Genomic DNA, 19,533 nt, shown 5'->3' with positions numbered 1-19,533 from the left:
TTATTTGAAAATAGCCGACCTACAAGCTCACATGGCGTCACAAAGCAACGCATTGTGAGCTTGTAGATCTGCTATTTTCTAAAGATTTTTTACACATTTTGAACTTGTGAAATGGGACATTCTGCATAATGAGTAATTTCTACTTTTGGTACTTTAAATACATTTTGATTGATACCAATACTTTTGCACTTTCACTCAAGTACATTTTGAATTCCGGACTTGTAGGCCTACTTGTAACTGAGTAGTGAGTAGGCTATTTCTACATTGCAGTATTGATACTTTTACTTAAGTAAGAAATGTGACTACTTTTTCCACCACTGCTAGTAGGGTACATTATTACTTTCTGATAGCCTACTTAAATCATTATAAATGTAACTTGGCTGTTGCACACTTGCACTGTTTGTAAATATCATAATATCTAGCAGTAAGTACATGCTAGATGCTACGCGTCGTTAGATCTGTTCTTTTTGGCCTCGGTAAAAACCATTGGTTCTCAAAGGTCCGGGGACCCCCAGGGGTACTTGAGGGGTTCCAGGGGGTCCCCAGCTAAATGATGGATAGGAACCATATGGACCCTTATGGGTCTGTAACTCTGAGAGTGCAAATTTGTACACTCTCAGAGTTAAATTAACATTGATTTTACAATATGAATTGGGGTCCCAGAGATATGCTATTAAATGGGGGTCCGTAGCTTAACGCATGTCAAACAGGGGGTCCTTGAAATTAAAATGGTTGAGAATCACTGCTAGAGCCGTAAAAATCGTCTCTTATGGGGGTCCCTGGCATATCCTTTCAAATGGGGGTCCGCGGGCTAATAAGTGTCAATTTGGGGGTCCTTGACATGAAAAAGTTTGAGAACCACTGGTATAAACTGTTTGAAAGTGGCGTTGCCGCGTTTTACTTGTGCTCCACCAGATGGCGTTGTTCTCCATGCAGTCGGCCTGGTTCGCCTCATCTATACTGTGCAGACTGCAGTGTGCCTGTGGGCTGCTGTTGTTATTGTAAACCTGTGGTTTCAACAGTGGTGTAAAGTAAGTACATTTACTCAAGTATTGTACTTAAGTACAATTTTGAGGTATATGTTTTTACTTTGCTGGAGTATTTCCAAATGTCTGTACTTTTACTTCTACACCACTACATCTCAAAGGCAAATATTATACCTTTACTCCACTACAATTATTTGAAAACTTTAGTTACTATGTTACCTTGTAGATTTTTATTATGATTACAAAACATACATTACCCACTTCAGCCCTATATAGCCTACATTTCGGCCATTTGAAAATAGCCGATCTACAAGCTCAAAATGCCTTGTGAGTGATGCAGGCATGGTGAGCTTGTAGATCTGCTATTTTCAAAAGTTATTTTATAGATTTTGTACTTTTTATTTGAAAACGTGTGAAACGGGGCATTCTGCATAATTTTGGCACTTTAAGTACATTTAATGTACTTTTTACTCAAGTAATTTTTTTATTCCAGACTTTTACTCTTGTAAGTAACAGAGTATGTCAGTATGTCTATTGCAGTATTGATACTTTTACTCAGCCTATAATTAAAACATGTGAATACTTTTTCCACCACTGGGATTTCAGTGGACATTCAGTTGTATCACTCAGTGGCTGTCACATCCGAAGAGATGGTAACGTCGGTCTGTCTGTAAAACCCGGCCACAAACGGACACAAACTGCGACATACTGTGCATTGACCATGTCAGCAATCTTGCCCTTACGTCATACAACCTGGTGGTGGAGGATGGGGGGGGGGGGGTTCCCCCCATCCTCCGGGTATGACGTAAGAGCAAAATGGCCGCCGTGTAAATTATGGTCAAATTTAAAGTCGGTTGTAAAAGTCAGACAGGCCCAGTCTAGCAATTGAGCTGATGAGGTTTTTACAAGGACTTACAGGACTTTACAAACAACATTAAGTTGCAGTGGTTTTCAAAGTGAGGACCGGGGACCCCCTCAGAGGAGTAGACTGGCTGGTTTAGTTTACTATATTTCATTTCACTTGATATCTGGAAGTAGCCTATTTTCTAACAATATGTTTCAATAAATGGATCTATTTCTCTTACAGGCCTACAATTACGACTGTCTGCGACAATTAGACAATTTAATAATTTCAACCAAAACATGTCTTCTCATGTTAGATAATAATTAATTAGCCTATAATGAAGGTCAATGTTGGGTTCCACACATGAAAAAGTATGACAATTCGTGCAGTAGTCTATATGGTATTATTAGCGCTGTGCCTATTGTTGAGTCTGTTTGTTTGCTTGTTTGATTTCTATACTCTTTCCGTTCAGGTCTTGTTCAGTGTTAGCAGGCCCATCATGCATATGTTTTGCATTGGCTAGTAGGATATATAGGCCTGATTTTTTGTAATACTTATTAAGAGCACAGACACGCTATAATCTCTCTCTCTCTCTCTCTCTCTCTCTCTCTCTCTCTCTCTCTCTCTCTCTCTCTCTCTCTCTCTCTCTCTCTTTCTCTCTACTGTAGGCCTATCTATCTATCTATCTATCTATCTATCTATCTATCTATCTATCTATCTATCTATCTATCTATCTATCTATCTATCTATCTATCTATCTATCTATCCATATATCTATCTATCTATCTATCTATCTATCTATCTATCTATCTAATCTATCTATCTATCTATCTAACTATGCTCTCTCTCTCTCTCTCTCTCTCACTCACTCACTCACTCACACACACACACACACACACACACACACACACACACACACACACACACACACGCACACACGCACGCACGCACGCACGCACGCACACACGCACGCACGCACGCACGCACGCAGACAGACAGACAGACAGACAGACAGACAGACAGACATGGATGGATGGATGGATGGATGGATTTTAGGGTTTGTTTCTTGTCGATTCATACACGTTAGGTTATTGTTTATTATGCATTGCCAAGTTTTTAAAATAACCGATACGAGGAGGTGTTTATGTGAAAATGCCCCCAATAAAAAAACACAACCTAGTTCTTTGAAGTTGGAATTCTCAATGGAAAACACATTCTGTTTTATCACGCTCGGAACCGTGCAAATGGTTTTGACGGAACGGGAAGTTTTGATGAAGATTCGTAAAAACACTGCAACTTCAGTAACAGGCTCAGCTCGATCTTGTATTAAAAATATGCCCAGCATTTTTCGACCCAGACTTATCACCAGTTTGGTTAATGTGGCCACCAAGCAGTGGTGTAACTGACTACATGTACTCTGTACTTGCCTATATTGCGAGGTATTTTTACTTAATGGAGTATTTCCAATTTTTTATATATATACTTTTACTCCACTACATCTCAGAGGCAAATATTGTAGGCCTACTTTTGATCCACTACAATTATTTGAAAACTTTAGTTACTAGTTACATCAGCCCTATATATATTTCGGCCATTTGAAAATAGCAGATCTACAAGCTCACAATGCATGGTGATGCAACACATTGTGAACTCGTATAGATCGGCTATTTTTAAAATATTTTTAATACATTTTGAACTTGTAAAATGGGACATTCTGCACAATGAGTACTTTTACTTTTGGTATATTTTGATGCCGATACTTTTGTACTTTTACTCAAGTGCATTTTGAATATGGATTATGGACTTATGTATATCTACATTGCAGTATTGATACTTTTACTGAAGTAAAGAAATGTAGTACTTTTTCCATTGCCACCGAGTGAGATTGCCTTTATTACCTCGCTAACACTTATATAGGCCTAAATGTAACCAATAAATGTATGATTTAGACTATCTAGACTGCCAATTGTGCATTGCATGCATTAGCTAGGCCTACTCCGCAGCAGAGTAACCTAAGAAAAGAAATATTGGAAAAGCTTTTCTTTGTCACACAACATGCGTTTTTGATGAAATAGCCTACCAACGGCATAATATAGTGTTGGTTCAAAATGTGGCATTGGGCATTTAAATGTGCCTTTTTTTTCCCCTCTCTCCTATTTTCCAAGGGTAAAAAAAACTTTATTGCACCTATCTGTGGAAATGCAGTCGGATTTCTTTTTTTAACCCTCTTCAGATAGACTGAAACCACACAACTCGCTTTCAGCCACAGTGTTGGGCCTGTTTCCAATCTCGGGACATGCGTGATGAATTTGGGAAATCATCTGCAGCTTTGTCGGTGCCGTGGCCCACCGGCCCACCCACCCACACCCACCCCAGTCGGCCGCTGCCCCGAGGTATCAATACGATTAGAGGGAGGAAATGTGGGAATCCCCAACAAAGGGTCCCATCATTAAACACAAACAACCAGGGGCCTTCGAACAATACCAAAAGCGCCCTCCACTCCCGACTCGCCTTTTATGTCTGCGCAAGTGAAAATCTATGACTTTCATCCCTAATATTACCATTCTGGTCTCAGTCGCCCATTATTAAAGAAGATAATCTGACAGGGGTTAGGGGGACTTTTGTCGGTTTGCGTTCAAATAGAGCGCACATGGGCGTATAGGGTTTCAGGACCAAAATGAACAGGTTATGCAGACTGCAGAACAAATGTTTTTTTTTATTCTCCATTTCGCATATGGGGAAATTTAGCAATGTAGTTCTGTCTTTTATTTCTACGATATGCCTACATTGTACCCGTTCCTTGGAAATAAAGCAATGCATTTTAGTTGGTTTAATTTAATAATAAATCCGTATGTTATTAGTTTTATTCAGAGAGGCCTATGCAGTACAAATTATTGTTTTAGCATCACTACAAAATCAGTCATTGCCGCATTATCCCTTGCTGTAGGTTTACTGATAACATATAATTGTGCATAAACGTGGCTATCCAGCACAGTGTTTATAGCTTAGGCTTTAAGCCTCTGGCTCGCGTCGATGACTTTCCCCTTTGACACGCGCTGCACCCTGCAGAGGAAGTATGAAGATTTGCTGTCTAAATCTCTCTCTCTCCTGTTTCCTTCATTGTTTAGATTAATATACCAGAAAGCCGGCACACTTTTTGCCTTTAGGTTAGTTATACGTTTGCGTATAAAGCCTATTTTAAAATGGGACGCAAGGCCAAATAATGCAGTTAATTGACCAAAATATAAAGGTAAGGTTACAGAAATTCCGACGTGAAAATATTTCCAAGAAAATCCTCTTTTATGTTTATTTGTATTTGTTTTAGTTTTGGCGTATCTTCTTGCACTCTAAGCCTATACTGGCCCTATAGCTAGACTATTTATTCTTAAATAACTGTTCAACGTTTACTTTGTTAATTCATTTAACTTAAATTAACATTTTTGCGGTTACAGACTCAATTCCCTGATTCTTTCTGACAGATAGCCTACACAGACTCGTTGTGACTTCATGCGTAAAGAGGCATTTGACTGAATGGAGCTGTAAGTTTTGATTGATGGGATGATGAGAGTGGGCTGTTGGCTGGTATAGCTCTCCTCTCCCTGGTACCTCTGCGCCGTTTCCATTGGTCAGGAGCCGCTTCCTCGTGGCTCAACATGACATCACAGCCACCCGACCCACACATCGCTGCAGCTCCAACAGGAAAGGCAGCAAAGAATCCAGAAGATGCTGGACATCTAGGAAGACGGCCACTTGTACGCTTTACACATTCCCCGACCGTTTTTCTCGCGCTCACAGCGTATATACAGGTATAGGATATCCGTTTCGATTGTGGTGCGTCGGTGCGGATGTCTTGTGGTTTGGAAAAGGTTGTTTTGTCGACTTTGCAAAGTAGGAGGAGGCTCTGTGCGCGGATTGTACGTTCACTTTTTTTTGTGAATGGAGATGATGACTTGCGCGTAAACATCTGTCCCTCTTCAATAACATAACTATCATTCTCGCCACCTGCTGTCAGGTGGGATTGGCGCTGTCCCGCGGATCTACTAGCCTACTATGACATTGGACTTCGACCTCATGGAAGACATCGTTATCGACGTGGTGGGAGAGGGGCTTAAAGAGAACGGAGAGGAGCACCACTTACCCGTGGATGAAGCGCGGGGCGCGCAGGACCACGAGACGGACCCCTCGGTGGTGTCCTCCAGCAGCCAAAGCAAGGACAGGGACGGCTACAGCCCGTCGTCCAGTCCTGCGAAGACCAAGAGTCCCACGTCGGTGAAACCTCCGTACTCCTACATCGCCCTGATCACGATGTCCATACTGCAGAGTCCCAAGAAACGGCTCACTCTCAGCGAGATCTGTGACTTCATCAGCGCCCGCTTCGCTTATTACCGTGAGAAGTTCCCCGCCTGGCAGAACTCCATCAGGCACAACCTGTCCCTCAACGACTGCTTCGTCAAGATGCCCCGGGAGCCCGGCAACCCGGGCAAGGGCAACTACTGGACCCTGGACCCTAATTCCTCGGATATGTTCGAGAACGGGAGTTTTCTGCGTCGAAGGAAGAGGTTCAAGCGTCAGCACTTTCGATTCGGAATCCTCAAGGAGCAGCACCTGGAGCCCAGCGGATATCACAGCTTCCCGCACGCGTATGGACTCAACGGTCTGCAGCTGCCCAGCCTGGAGCTGTACCCGCTGGGCTTCCATCACCACGTGCACTCGCCGTCGTGCGCCCCGACGATCCCACCTGTCAGCAGCATCCTGCCGGCTCTCTCCAACTTCTTCTCCCGGAACGCCCTCGCGGCCAAGGCGTTCCTTCAGTCCCATCACCAGCCCGCCATGGAGCCCTTTTCCCCGGCGGCTCAGTGTCCCGGGTTCCCGGCGTCTCCCCTGACCTCCGGCGCGCCCTACCCGTCCCACGCGCTCTTCCACCCGGCCGCGTCCCCGCATCTCCTCAGTTTACATCAAGAATATCACAAGTTACAGACTCAGCGCGCCACGTCCGAGCTGGTCAAACATTTGAATAGTGCTCAATGAATATAGCTCTGTTATATCAGCGGTTCTCAACCTGTGGGTCGGGACCTCCCAGGGGGGTCCCCACATGATTTTTTTTTTGGGGGGGGGGTCCCCAGATGACAGTGAAGTGACAATTTAAGGCCTTTTAATACATTTTTAATACCCCCCAAAAAAGACCATCACTGCATCAAAAGTACTCAATAAACGGTATACATTGGCCAAAATGTCAAATAATATAAGAAAGAGTTTTTTTTTTTTTTTTTAATAGCCGATCTACAAGCTCACAACGCCTCACAACACAAGGCGTTGTGAGCTTGTAGATCTGCTATTTTCACAATATTTATCTGTGGAACATGAGTCAAACTAAATATAATGCCTCAACTCCTACAATTCCAAGCGCTTATCAGGTGGGGGATCCCCAGTTTAAATATGATTATTTTGGTGGGGTCACGGCCTGAAAGGGTTGAGAACCACTGTGTTATAACTTATATCACTCTCTGAATTAATCATTGTTTCGTTTGTAAATCTCAGGTATTAGGGACGGTCGAAGAAGCACACTCTCCACCAGTGTTGGAAATTGGACGGATTTGTAAAATACTGAAATAAGACTGTTGTAGATATGTTTAAATCTTTCCTCCCTACATTGATGGCACGTTTTTATTTTAACTGGCGCTTTTGGTATTTGATTATGCAATATAGCTGTTCGTTCAAATATTTAATTGACGAGTTTCCCAGAATTTCTTTTGGAAAGAAATAAAATAAAAGTGATTATTTAAAAGTATGCGTTCAGTTGTACTTTATTATTCAGAAAATATAGGTTTAATATTATTCAAGGTTTAGTTGAAAGGAGAAGCTTAATTAGTCATCCATCTCATATATATATTTCTATTGTTTACATATTTTTGTTTTATTTTATTTATTCATATTATTTTGGTTGACATTTTGTTTAGGCCTATAATTTATCAGCAACACAAATTTGTTATATTGCCTTTACAGAATGACAGAGTCACATCACAATTGGCTATTGAATAAATGCACAATTTTCTTGAAGAATTAAAATTTAAATCACAAAATATTAAGTTAATATTTTTTTTAAATGACCCAGATATCTTTGATGAGTTGACATTGCTGCAGTTTTCAGGCTGACTCATATATTTGAAATAGAGGGAAATGTGTCGATGCCCTTATACAAAAATATCCAAATATGCCTAAACTAAAATGTTTTGCGAGATTAAGATATTACCACAACAAATGTGATTTTGGCCTTTGTTGAATGGTAGCCTAGTCTAACCACTTTCAACATGGCGTCCCAATTTTGGGCATGTCATTAGGAAAAATGTCCAAACATTTAAAAAAATGTCAAAAAATTGCGAAACATTCTGATCTGCAACCTCAAAAAGCAACACGTGCAGCTTGTAGATATTTCTTCTGCACGACACCCTCATATGACAAAGTAGCTATAAAATAGGGCTTAAGTGGTGAAGGTCACGGTTAAACACCCATGGACGCACGCAGATGCGCGGCATGCGCCCTCCTATTTCAAGACAGACTACAGGCCACCTTAGAGTTAGCCTATATGTCGTTGCTGTCAGGCAGAAACCTTGTACTTCACATTTCAACTTTTAATGTTTTTTTTCGCAATGCCCTACTTGATCACACAAGAGTGTCGCACAAAAGTAGTGAAAATAGCAGATCTAAAGCTCACAATGCCTTGATGCGTTGAGAGCTTATAGATCAGCTATTTTATTTTCAGTACTTTAAGATGTTTTTTAAAATGATAATAAAAAAGGAACAGTTACAAGGTTTCCACCCAATATTGGAGGCATGGAGAATGAGATACATTGATTAGCAGAGCATATAAGCTACAATGTATAGCCTACAAGATATTCAGATCGTATTCAGTATCAAGGCTATGTATGTAGACCACATGAGGGCTTCTCAGATCATGCCAGATCATTAAAATAAACAACTCAACAGGCATGATCATTAGGCCTACCGGTGTGTGTGTGTGTGTGTGTGTGTGTGTGTGTGTGTGTGTGTGTGTGTGTGTGTGTGTGTGTGTGTGTGTGTGTGTGTGTGTGTGTGTGCGCGCGCGCGCGCGTGCGTGCGTGTGTGTGTGTGTGTGTGTGTGTGTGTGTGTGTGTGTGTGTGTGTGTGTGTGTGTGTGTGTGTGTGTGTGTGTGCGTGCGTGCGGGACACAGTGGCATTGCGTTCATATAATCTACATCAAACTATTATATACTGCATGCCTGTAATTGCCTTACTTCTGCCTGCCGGGGCCACACACACACACACCGCTCTCCAGCGCGCCCGTTCCCAAACCAAGATGGGAAAAAATCTGTACAACACATTTCATGTCAAAGACTTCATCTGTTCATGTCGGATTATGAGGTAATCATAAACCCGCTATTTGGTCGTTTACCTCCAAAACCTTCCCGCAAGGGCTTTTTTGGGGGGATATCGCTGAAAATATGTTAGCATGATGGAACATTAAAGTGCTCCGCCACATGCAAATATTTGCCGGTTGACGATTTATTAAAATATGTGTTTAAATATACATCGGTAGGCCTCAGAGAGCTTTAAGATGTGCAAGAATCTCGAAGAGCCATATACTTATGGAATATGGAGGTATTAGGCCAAATATCATAACAGCAAGTTATACGTGTATGAATTTCGTTTTAACCAAAGCCAATTACATGTGATCTTCAAAAAGTAACAGGCTATATAGGCCTACCTCAAAAGACAAAAACTTGAAACTGAACTCCATAAACTTTAATGGAAAATAATGTTTAGGATATGTAGGGTATGATTAACAATACATTTAATATACAATTAAATAGCTATATTAAATATAGTTTAAACATGTAACGATTTAAACACACACACACACACACACACACACACACACACACACACACACACACACACACACACACACACACACACACATATGCGCCCTATATATATATATATATATATATATATATATATATATATATATATATATATATATATATATATATATATACACACACACAATTTGATATAGTTCATTTCTTATTAAACAATTTAACTATTTAAATTAATAAAAAAAATCTGTGATAAGAACACTTGGACTAATTAATTAATTTCACTGGCAAGATGAAGTTATGAAATACAGAATGAGAAAAATATTTTATGTAGACCTATCACATGATGTGATCTATGAAATAATGTATTCTTATTTATCATTCTTCTTCTTCTTCTTCTTCTTCTTCTTCTTCTTCTTCTTCTTCTTCTTCTTCTTCTTCTTCTTCTTCTTTTGTGTTCCATTGTTCTCATGTATTTACAAACTCATCACAGACTATATATACATAGACTGTTTGGAGAGAGTCAATACAGTAGAAAAATAAGCATACACATATCTTTATTTATTTTAACCTGTAGATGTCAACATGCTTCATCTGGAAATATGTATACTGGTAGTTATATAAATTCAGATTTTACCACTGAAACAACATGTTCCATGCGTTTCAACCACTGTCTACATAGCACTTTCTAATCATTTCTTTATTTGGCTTATGCAGATTTACAAAGATTTATTTGGACATTTATTTTTGCATTTACTTCAACCGGACGCCACAGTGCAGTGAGAATGACAGCAATAAAATAATTCTATGTTTCAGAGCATGGAAGTATTTATTTAATTCTATTCTAAGTCTACTTTAGATGGATTACTGCTCTCCAATTTTTGGACGTGGCTGATGGATCATACCACGCTCTCTGCTGCAGCCCTGCAGCAGACTTTGGCACCAAGCGAAGGACTGAAACAAATAAAAAGATTGTTACCTGATGGCCAATTGTTAAGTCACCCCGCTTGCAAAGGAAGAGTATACAAATGTACACACACGATTCTCTTTGTGTGTTTTCACTCTCCTCCCAGGAAATTTAGAGACTCACTCGATTTTACTGCATGTTTTATTTGATCCTTTTTCGAGGTTGGATTTTTATTGTTTTTCTTTAAAAAAAAATCATAACTCCCTACCAATGTCTATTATTGCTATTGCTAATCTTAAACGGTGTGGTGAGAACTGTGGTTAAATTGATCCTCTATGTGATTTCATATCATAAACCACAACATATTTGCCATTAAAATGGATCTGATGGGAAATGTTAAAAATATACCATTGCTCATTTTGACTCCATCTGTATGGCGTGAAGGTGTCTACTCAACAATATCTGAAATGTTAATTTAACTCTGAAGATGTAAAAATTGACCCTTGCATGTCTAATTTCAGAGATAAAGTAACTCTCTGGACTTATATGTATAGTGGTGAGATTGTGTTTTGTTGAAAAGCAACTCTGTACAACATAGGTTGGGTTGTCTGTACAACCTAGACATACAAACCGTCCTAGCTTTGTGTTTGTATACACGTGTTCTATTCTTGGCAATACTACATATTGTTTAATGTCACTGAATGAAGATAAACACATGGATTAATGCACATGTAGACACACGCACGCACGCACGCACGCACGCACGCACGCACGCACGCACGCACGCACGCACGCACGCACGCACGCACACATATGCAAGAGTTGTTTAATTTGGTCTGTAGTTCGGCATCGTCTTCCACTGGGCGGGGATGAGTCAGACATAGCACTATTAGTCTGCCATCAATACCTCTCATTATGAACCATAGGTCCGCAGGAGACTCTCAGTGAGTAATAGAATTAATATGCCACCAGGCAGCAAAGAGAAGTGAAATGAATAAACATTGGAGCAGACAAACAAAGTCAGCAGCTGATTGGCGGCCAGGAAAGGGAGTGAGAATCATTTCAGGGGAGAAGCTCCCTGCACCTGATAAAATAAGCAAGCCAGTCAAGCCATATACACTCAAAAGTGTGTGTGTGTGTGTGTGTGTGTGTCATTCACACATGCATTAATCAATGCGTATGCTCAATAAAGTTCAGTAATTTTATTCAGTTTGTGTGTGTGTGTGTGTGTGTGTGTGTGTGTGTGTGTGTGTGTGTATGTGTGTATGTGTGTGTGTGTGTGTGTGTGTGTGTGTGCGTGTGTGCGTGCGTGCGCGCGTGCGTGCGTGCGTGCGCGCGCGTGTGTGAAAGAATGGGTGAGAAAAACTGCGTGTGTAAGCTGTCAGTGTGCATCATTACACATCAATCTTCCGCTCTACGGGAGGTAAAAGTTGCCAATCGTCTGCTTGATTTGTTGCATCAGGCCTTCGTTCCTTCGTGCCTCATTGAAGGTGACGCAGGGCGGTTTGGTAAATCTCCTTCTGCATCTGTAGGAGCTTAGCAGCGAGATTCACCCTGTTCCTCATTCCGCATTTTAGCATAATCCCCATTTTAAGAGAGGCACACTTTCCTGGAACTGTACTGTAATCTGTAAAATAAAACAAACAACCAAAGGCCTAAGAAAATGTACCAACACAGACCCCCAGGGCTTTTAAATTGAATACGTCACCGCTGAAAACTCTAATCAATGTCACATAAATGTTATTCATAACACGGGTGGACATGATGAATGTACGTTTATGTGACAACTGATCAATGGTGCGTGCTGCGTTACACTGCTGAAGTGTTTCTGCTCAGTTCCACGTGGATTATCGGTTATGAGTTATCATAACTCATATCTTCCCTCAGATGTACAGACTGGTTTTTCCCTGGGAAAAGTGAGTCAATTCAGTCAGAAGTCCATTCATGCTTAACTCTGCTGCTGTGCCACGCTCCCATTCTCCGGTTATTAATGCCAAGCCAAACAGGCAAGATAAACTAATTCCCTCAGCACCCCCCGCCTTGCTGCCTTCCCTCGCTCAGCTTCAACAGCCAGGATGCCAAATCATAGGCAGGAGAGCGGTGCATTCTGGGATACCCCTGCAAGTTCAGTCAGGATGGAGGGAAAAAACACAATGCTCCTATGTTGTTCCTGTGGGTTTGAAATGCATGATTTGGAATAAATTCCCCTCAAATGTTTTGTCCCTCCTATAGGCCGCTGTTGTTTGAGGGTGAGCTGTGAGGCCGTTCCAGGCAGAAACTGAAAAGAACAGAAACCGAGCCAGCCTGTGGCGTGATTTCAGCTGGACGCGTTGCACGGAGGCCATATCGCCTCGGAGTGGCGTGAATAGAGAGGCTTATTTAGGCTTACTAAATAGGTGTTGTGGTTTTTCAGTTAGCCTTAGTAAATCTAGCACCTTTCTGCTGAAGCAGATCAGAGCCGAGGTCCCCCCCCTCCTCTCACTTTAATGGCTGACTTCCACAGGCCTCGCTCGCTCCTTGGCGTTTGCTTTTCCTGGCAGGGCCAATCCCTGCTGCCCTGCTTTTGGAGAGTTATTCAATTATAAATCTTCACCCCCCTCTCTCACCGGCCCATGTGTTACACTGCCAAGCCCAGTAAAACACGGCGCTCCGCTGGTGCGCCCCTTCTCCAGTCTCGTGCCCAAGAATTTATTATGCTCGCGGTGGTGGAGCGGAGTGCGGTGTGTTTTTGGAAAAGGGACCCCCCCTCAAGCCCCAGTGCCAGCAGATGACAGTGACATATAGCAGGAAAGCCACCCAGAAGGAAAATGATCTCACACCTTAGCCACGCACACACAGGGAGCGAGGGAACGAGGGAGAGAGAGGGTGCTAGAGAGAGGGGCAGAAGGAGAGACAGAGAGAGGGATCTGCAGATTGGAGTAGAGGGGAGAATGAAATCAAGATGAAAAGACAGAGAGGGACAGACAAAGGAAGAAAACAGGATGACAAGCAAATGATGTGATCTGTGTATGACACTGCAGAGGGAACGACTGACTCAGAAATAAGCTTGTGATTTGTCTGTGCCATCCTGGTTTATTTCAAGATACAATGCGTACAAGTATATTGTTCCTTAATACTGTCTGAATAGACTCTATTTTTGTTAAACATCTGAGCGTGTCCTTTTGATTGACTAACCATGGCCTCGTTCCAAAAGCCATATTCCTGAGGAAATGCACAACTTCCACTTGTAATAAGATGCAGATATCAAACGGCACCAACAAGCAACATCAGAAACCCCACAGCTTTTATTGCAGATAGATTCTCCTCATTACGACATCTGTTTGACAAAAACACGGAGCCTGCTTTGCAGCCGTTATGCAGTTCATTGGGTGGCATTGGGTCTTGACCCCCCCTCTTCCTCCGTACTCCGCTACATGATCTTCTTTCAATCTTCCGGGCACCCTGCTGTTTTCCAGCTGGCGACCTCATGCCCTTGCCCTGCCCACGCAGTCCGGGCACTCCAATGGGTGGCACGTGGCTCGGGGAGGCGTGCAAAGCAAAGCACCCTCTTCTCAAGGTTCACGCATGAGCGTGCGTCCGGGCGTTACCGTCTGCAGAACTTCAGAAAGACTTTGCCCGGGCCGCAGGTACTAGGCCACCAACTGCTGGTTTCAGCAAAAGCCCATGGGCCAGGAAGAAACGCTCACTTGCTCACCCTTTTACATGCCTGAGATCAAAGGCAGCGGGATGCTGATGTCACCCACGGCAGCCCCTGAAACCACTTATTGCGCCAAATGAGAGCCATTAGCCGTACAAACAAAGACTTAAAACTCGCTGTCATTTAATCAAAAGGAGAACAGGAAACACAATTAACATCTGGGCCAAGATGTGTCAGAGAGGGGTCAGACCATAGCCAGGCAAGCTCTTGTTACACTCATATACAGTCCTGGCCTGGCTGCGCACGGCTTAATGAGAGTGACACAGTCAGTAACCCCAGCCTGGATGTGGCCCGCCCTGTCTCACTGATCTCTGACCAAGACAGAGTGGGCTGCCTGCTGCACCATGCAGACACCGCCAAGGAGGAGAGGTGGAGTTTGGAATCGAGGCAGTTAACAGCTGGAGACCTCACTCACTTGGACTTTCTCTCTCTCTCACACTCTCTCACACTTTCTCCATCTCTATCTCTCTTTCTCTCTCTCTCCCTCTCGAAGAAGGAAGAGATTCCCCTCTCTAATTGTCTCTCACTCCCTCTCTTTCTTCTCCCCTTCTCTTTTGGTCTCTCTTTCTCTGTCTCTCTCTCTCTTTTACTGTCTCTCTCTCTTTCTCCCTCTCTCGCCACATCACATTTGGTTTTCTCCACTCAATAACGTCTGCAGTGGCATATTACAACTTGGAAATGGATTTTAAAAGGGGGGAATAGAGAGCAGTACCAGAATGGGAAAAACATGGACTGGCTCAGTGGAAGCAGATTAAGTGGGCATGCCAAACCTCACGCTTTGTAAGAAACAAGAAAAAAGACCCACTTTTTTTTCATTCTTTTACGTTTAATGCTCTGGAGTTAAGGACCAACCGCACAGCAGGGAAATCAAAAATCCCACCCTCCTAGAAGAGCAGAAAGAAAAGCCCAGGCAGTGAATTGTCACCCCATATCTCTGTGTCATCAACAAATGACACAGAGATATCACTATAGTCACTGCAAGGAAGTCTCTCATATCTCTCTCTCTCTCTTCTCTGTCTCTGTCTCTGCATTTCTGTTGTTTTCTTATAACAATGCTGCAGGTCTCTGTGTGTTCAGGGAGCTGTAAAGCCAATTCACAGGCCCTGCAAACATCCTGCAACACCAACATAAATCCAGTAATTCAGGCCTTTACGTCGGATAATGGATGTTGTGCTATGCTATGTAAATGTGCATGATAGGATTGATTGCTGTGAAGATCAGTGGAGCTGCAGCATTGCAGCACCACCCTGCCACCCAAACTGTCGACCAGCGAGCTGTTCATCCCATCGTGCCTCTGTTGGTGGTCCCTGGTGTAAGCTATATTTTCCCTTCACTTCTCTCCCTCCCTTCTCTTTTTTTTTTATAGCGAACACAAAATTGTTCCTAATTCGCTGCTGCTGGAGGGGGGTAATTTGCGGCTTTTGGCTGAGTGTCGCAAGCCCCAAATTTGAAAAAGCTGCTGGGTTTTCGAAGGCGTTCTGTGAAACGCAGTAGGAGCAACAGTAGGGAGAGAGAAAGAGAGAGAGACACAGAGACAGAGACTAAATTCAATCACTTCACTCCATCAAAAGCAAAACAAGAAACAGCAAAAACAAGATGAGCCTCAAAAGGCATAAGACAGTCGCGTAATAATAACTGTTGGGAAATACAAACCATAGCCACCGATAATTATGGTTCTTTTAATGAAATGATCATTATAATATGTGCTCTGCTCTTCCAAGTTCATATGATTTCTGTAGAGCCTATGAAAACACTCATGTTCTACGCTAGCTTTCTTGGCCAACGATACTCATATTTCACTTGGGTTTAGTTGCATTCTGAGCCATTAAAGTTGTTATAAAAAAACAACCTCTGAGATATAAACCCTATCCCACTTACTATATCTCATCTCCGAACTCAATAGCAATAATGAAAGGGGGGAGGGAAATGGCATTTAATAGTTTCATTCCATGCATGTTATTGTGACCCTGTTAAGACCTGATGTGTACAACATGCTGGAGAGCTGAGAATTCAGGAAACAACTGATATACTGTCTACAGCCAAGCCGCCTTGGTTTGGTACAAGCTTGTACGCTGTGTGCGGGAGATGGGAGAGAGCGAGTGAGAGAGTCTGGAGTCTCTCTTTACACTCGCGCTGTGGTGCCTGAGGCGGAGCAGGGTGCTCTGACTCTGAATGGCCATGTGGCCATGTCGACACAAGGACCATGAGAGGTGCTCATTCATTTTGATTAACAGGTCTTCCTACTCTCTCTAATCTCTGACCTCAGTTGTTCACTCTCTCCTCTGTGAGAGGAAAAGCCCACAGGGACAGTTTTAAAAAAAAGAAATCCTGCATGGTTTTTCACTTCCACAACAGCGCGTCATTACACCGGGTGTTTAAACACTTAGGAATGGGTTTTAAAGGAGGGAAAACATACACACGCACTCTCCCTCTCTCTCTTGCGATGTTCAGATCTACATTAACTCAGCATTGCTTCGGGGAGCAGTAAAGGCCGCCCCGTAAGCCAAATGAAGTCAATAAATAAACGCGTCTGTTGTCAGATGTCTGGAAGGGCTTGAGAGGCTTCCAGCAGCGGGGGCGGCCCACCGCGTTGAAACTTAACGGAGCTATGTTTGGCCCCCCTCCCTCCTCGCCCAGTAGAATTAGACACTACAAGTTGCTGAGTGCCATTGACTAATGAGGGTGCATGATGAATTCAAACGTTATAGGCGCATTTGATCCACGCGGAACCACAGTTTGTCAAGTGACACAATGTGTGTGCAGATCAAGGGGGGTATCGTCATCATCATCACACTGAAAAGGGGGTTTATGAGATTGTTCGGATTCCACATTGGCCGTGTAAGTGATACTTATGCGTGATCTTACACCTCCCTGAGGCCTGCAGACGTAGCAGTCAGTCAAAGGCAGTATGTGTGTCATGTGGAGTTCATGATTTGGAGGCAACGGAGGCTAGGATACCCTCCACATCCACAATTAATATGAAATATTAATATGTGTGTGTGTGTGTGTGTGTGTGTGTGTGTGTGTGTGTGTGTGTGTGTGTGTGTGAGAGAGAGATCGAGATCGAGAGAGAGAGAGAGAGAGAGAGAGAGAGAGAGAGAGAGAGAGAGAGAGAAACTGACTGACTGACTGACTGACTGACTGCTGACTATGAGATTCAATTCAAAGAGGCCTCACAGGTAGTTTGTGGTACTATCTGTGTAGGCCCTATAAAGAGAAGGTGCATTCGCCATCTGTTTTGAATAAGAGGTGTCATGTTTTGCAATTAATTAAACTTACATAAACTATTTATGTTATTAAGGCTTTGTGAGTTCCATTTAAAATAAAGTTTGACCATGACAGAGGCGCGCCGACTCAGCAGACCTTGAGGCCGAGGAGTCGCGCCCGAGCGCCTCAAGGCGCGAGTGCCCGCGACGACCGGCCGATGGTCTGCTAGTCGACTCAGCGCCGTCCGAGTTATGTACCGATAAGCACAGAATCGTAAATAATATTGGTGGGGACTGTGTTTGCCCCACTGACTGTGTATTTAAACTTACATAGACTATTTCTGTTTTAAAGGTTTGTGATTTCTGTTTGACTGTGCAGGGCAGAGGCGTCAATTCTCTGAGTCATGGTAACCGCAGACCCTCGGATTTAAAATTATTTCCACTCTTTCTTAATTCCAGTTAAAGATGTGTTTACATTATATTTTATAACTAAGGGATAGGTGCTAAAAGGTTACAAGCTTGGAATCCAGTTAGCATATCTACAGTTCTGCTGTTCACACCTCCATTATGGAAGACAATGAGCTCCCTGTTGATGGCCCAATTGCTGATGGCTCTTGGTATCAATGTGTCTTCATTAATATTCTCACTAACTCAACAATGAGATCTCCCACTTAACTATGTGGTTTGATGTAGGTGATCAACTCCATTGTTTAGTTTAGTGAGAATTTGTGAAGGGTTTCAGTTCTGTTGGGCAGTTTAAAAGTTTAAACCACCTGGATATTTTGTGCTAAGTCTTGTGATCCATTCTTTTTCATGGAATCTTCTCTGTCCAATTGTCCAGCGGTCATTGTATTCCAAGCCACATACCTTTATAGCCTCAATTCCATGTGTCATAAAGTGTTGAACAATTAACAAATGGGTATCCTTTTCATTATTAATGGTATATTTATGTTGGCTTATTCTAATTGCTATGGAGTTGCTCGTCTCTCCTACATATTGTAATCCACATACTTGGCAAGTAATCAGATAAACACAATTTCTGGTGTTGTATGTGATGTTCTGTCTTAGGATAATTATATTTTTGTTTGTCCTGTTTTTAACAGTTTGTTTTGGGCTAAAGTAGTTAGGCCTTGTCCTAATTACCTGGTTCCATGGTTTCAATTTGCTGTGGACCAAGTGGTCTTTTAAGTTTTTGTTTCTCCTGTAGGCCGAGATTATGTTGAAGTTCTGTAAGAGGTCCCCTCCCCTGTTTTCAAAATTTCTTTTGATGGCTCTGTTTGCCAGTAAACTTTGGCTAGAAAATGTGGTTACTAAAGCTAGTGTGGGTTTCTCATTCCTTATTTTCACTTCCTGGAACGTGTTGTATGCTTTCCTGAGAAATGTTCTTGTATATCCACGTTTCCTTAATGCTGTGAACAGAGTCTTGTAGGCTTTTTCAAAATCTGCTGCTTGTGTGCAGATTCTCTTGAAACGTAGGAGCTGTGACTTGACTATTCCTGCGAAACAATGGGTTGGGTGGAAGGAAGTTTTGTGGAGCAATGCATGTGTATCAGTCTCCTTAAAAAATACCCTTAAATCCAGTTTGCCGGTGGTATTGAAGTCTTTTCCTTTGAAGACTGTCACATCCAGGAAGTCAATATGTTCTTTGTTCGTGACATATTTCACTGTTATTGAGGCATGATGTGTGTTTAGGATTTGGATGAACTGCTCAAATTCCTCTGTGGAGTGCTCAAAAACTCCAAAAATATCATCTAGAAACCTGAAATAATGTGTGGGTTTGAATCTGCACTTTTTGAGTGCGGTTTCTTCCCACAAAGCCAAATAAATGTTGGCATAAGATGGTGCAAATTTCTTTCCCATGGCTGTTCCACTGATCTGAAGGAAGGTTTTCCCATCAAATGTGAAATCGTTTTTGGTCAAATTTAATTCTAGCAGTTTCAATAGTTCTGCGTCTGGTCTTTGTCTGTCAGGGTACTTTATAAAGATATCTCTGATTGCCTTCAGCCCCGCCACTGTGTTTATATTGGTGTACAAACT

General features: G+C 42.4%; 1 protein-coding gene across 1 annotated transcript; it reads left to right on the top strand.

Moving 5' to 3' along the window:
* The first annotated feature begins 5,441 nt into the window (after positions 1 to 5,441).
* On the top strand, positions 5,442 to 7,042 carry foxd7 (forkhead box D7). Its single transcript, XM_080447414.1, has one exon. The coding sequence runs from the start codon at positions 5,881 to 5,883 to the stop codon at positions 6,856 to 6,858; it is 978 nt and encodes a 325-aa protein (XP_080303540.1). The 5' UTR covers positions 5,442 to 5,880; the 3' UTR covers positions 6,859 to 7,042.
* The last annotated feature ends 12,491 nt before the right edge of the window (positions 7,043 to 19,533 follow it).

Source organism: Gymnoscopelus braueri (genome assembly GCF_963280865.1).
Source record: "Gymnoscopelus braueri genome assembly, chromosome: 13".
NCBI classification, from domain to species: domain Eukaryota; kingdom Metazoa; phylum Chordata; class Actinopteri; order Myctophiformes; family Myctophidae; genus Gymnoscopelus; species Gymnoscopelus braueri.
This window is presented reverse-complemented; position numbering and strand designations above follow the sequence as displayed.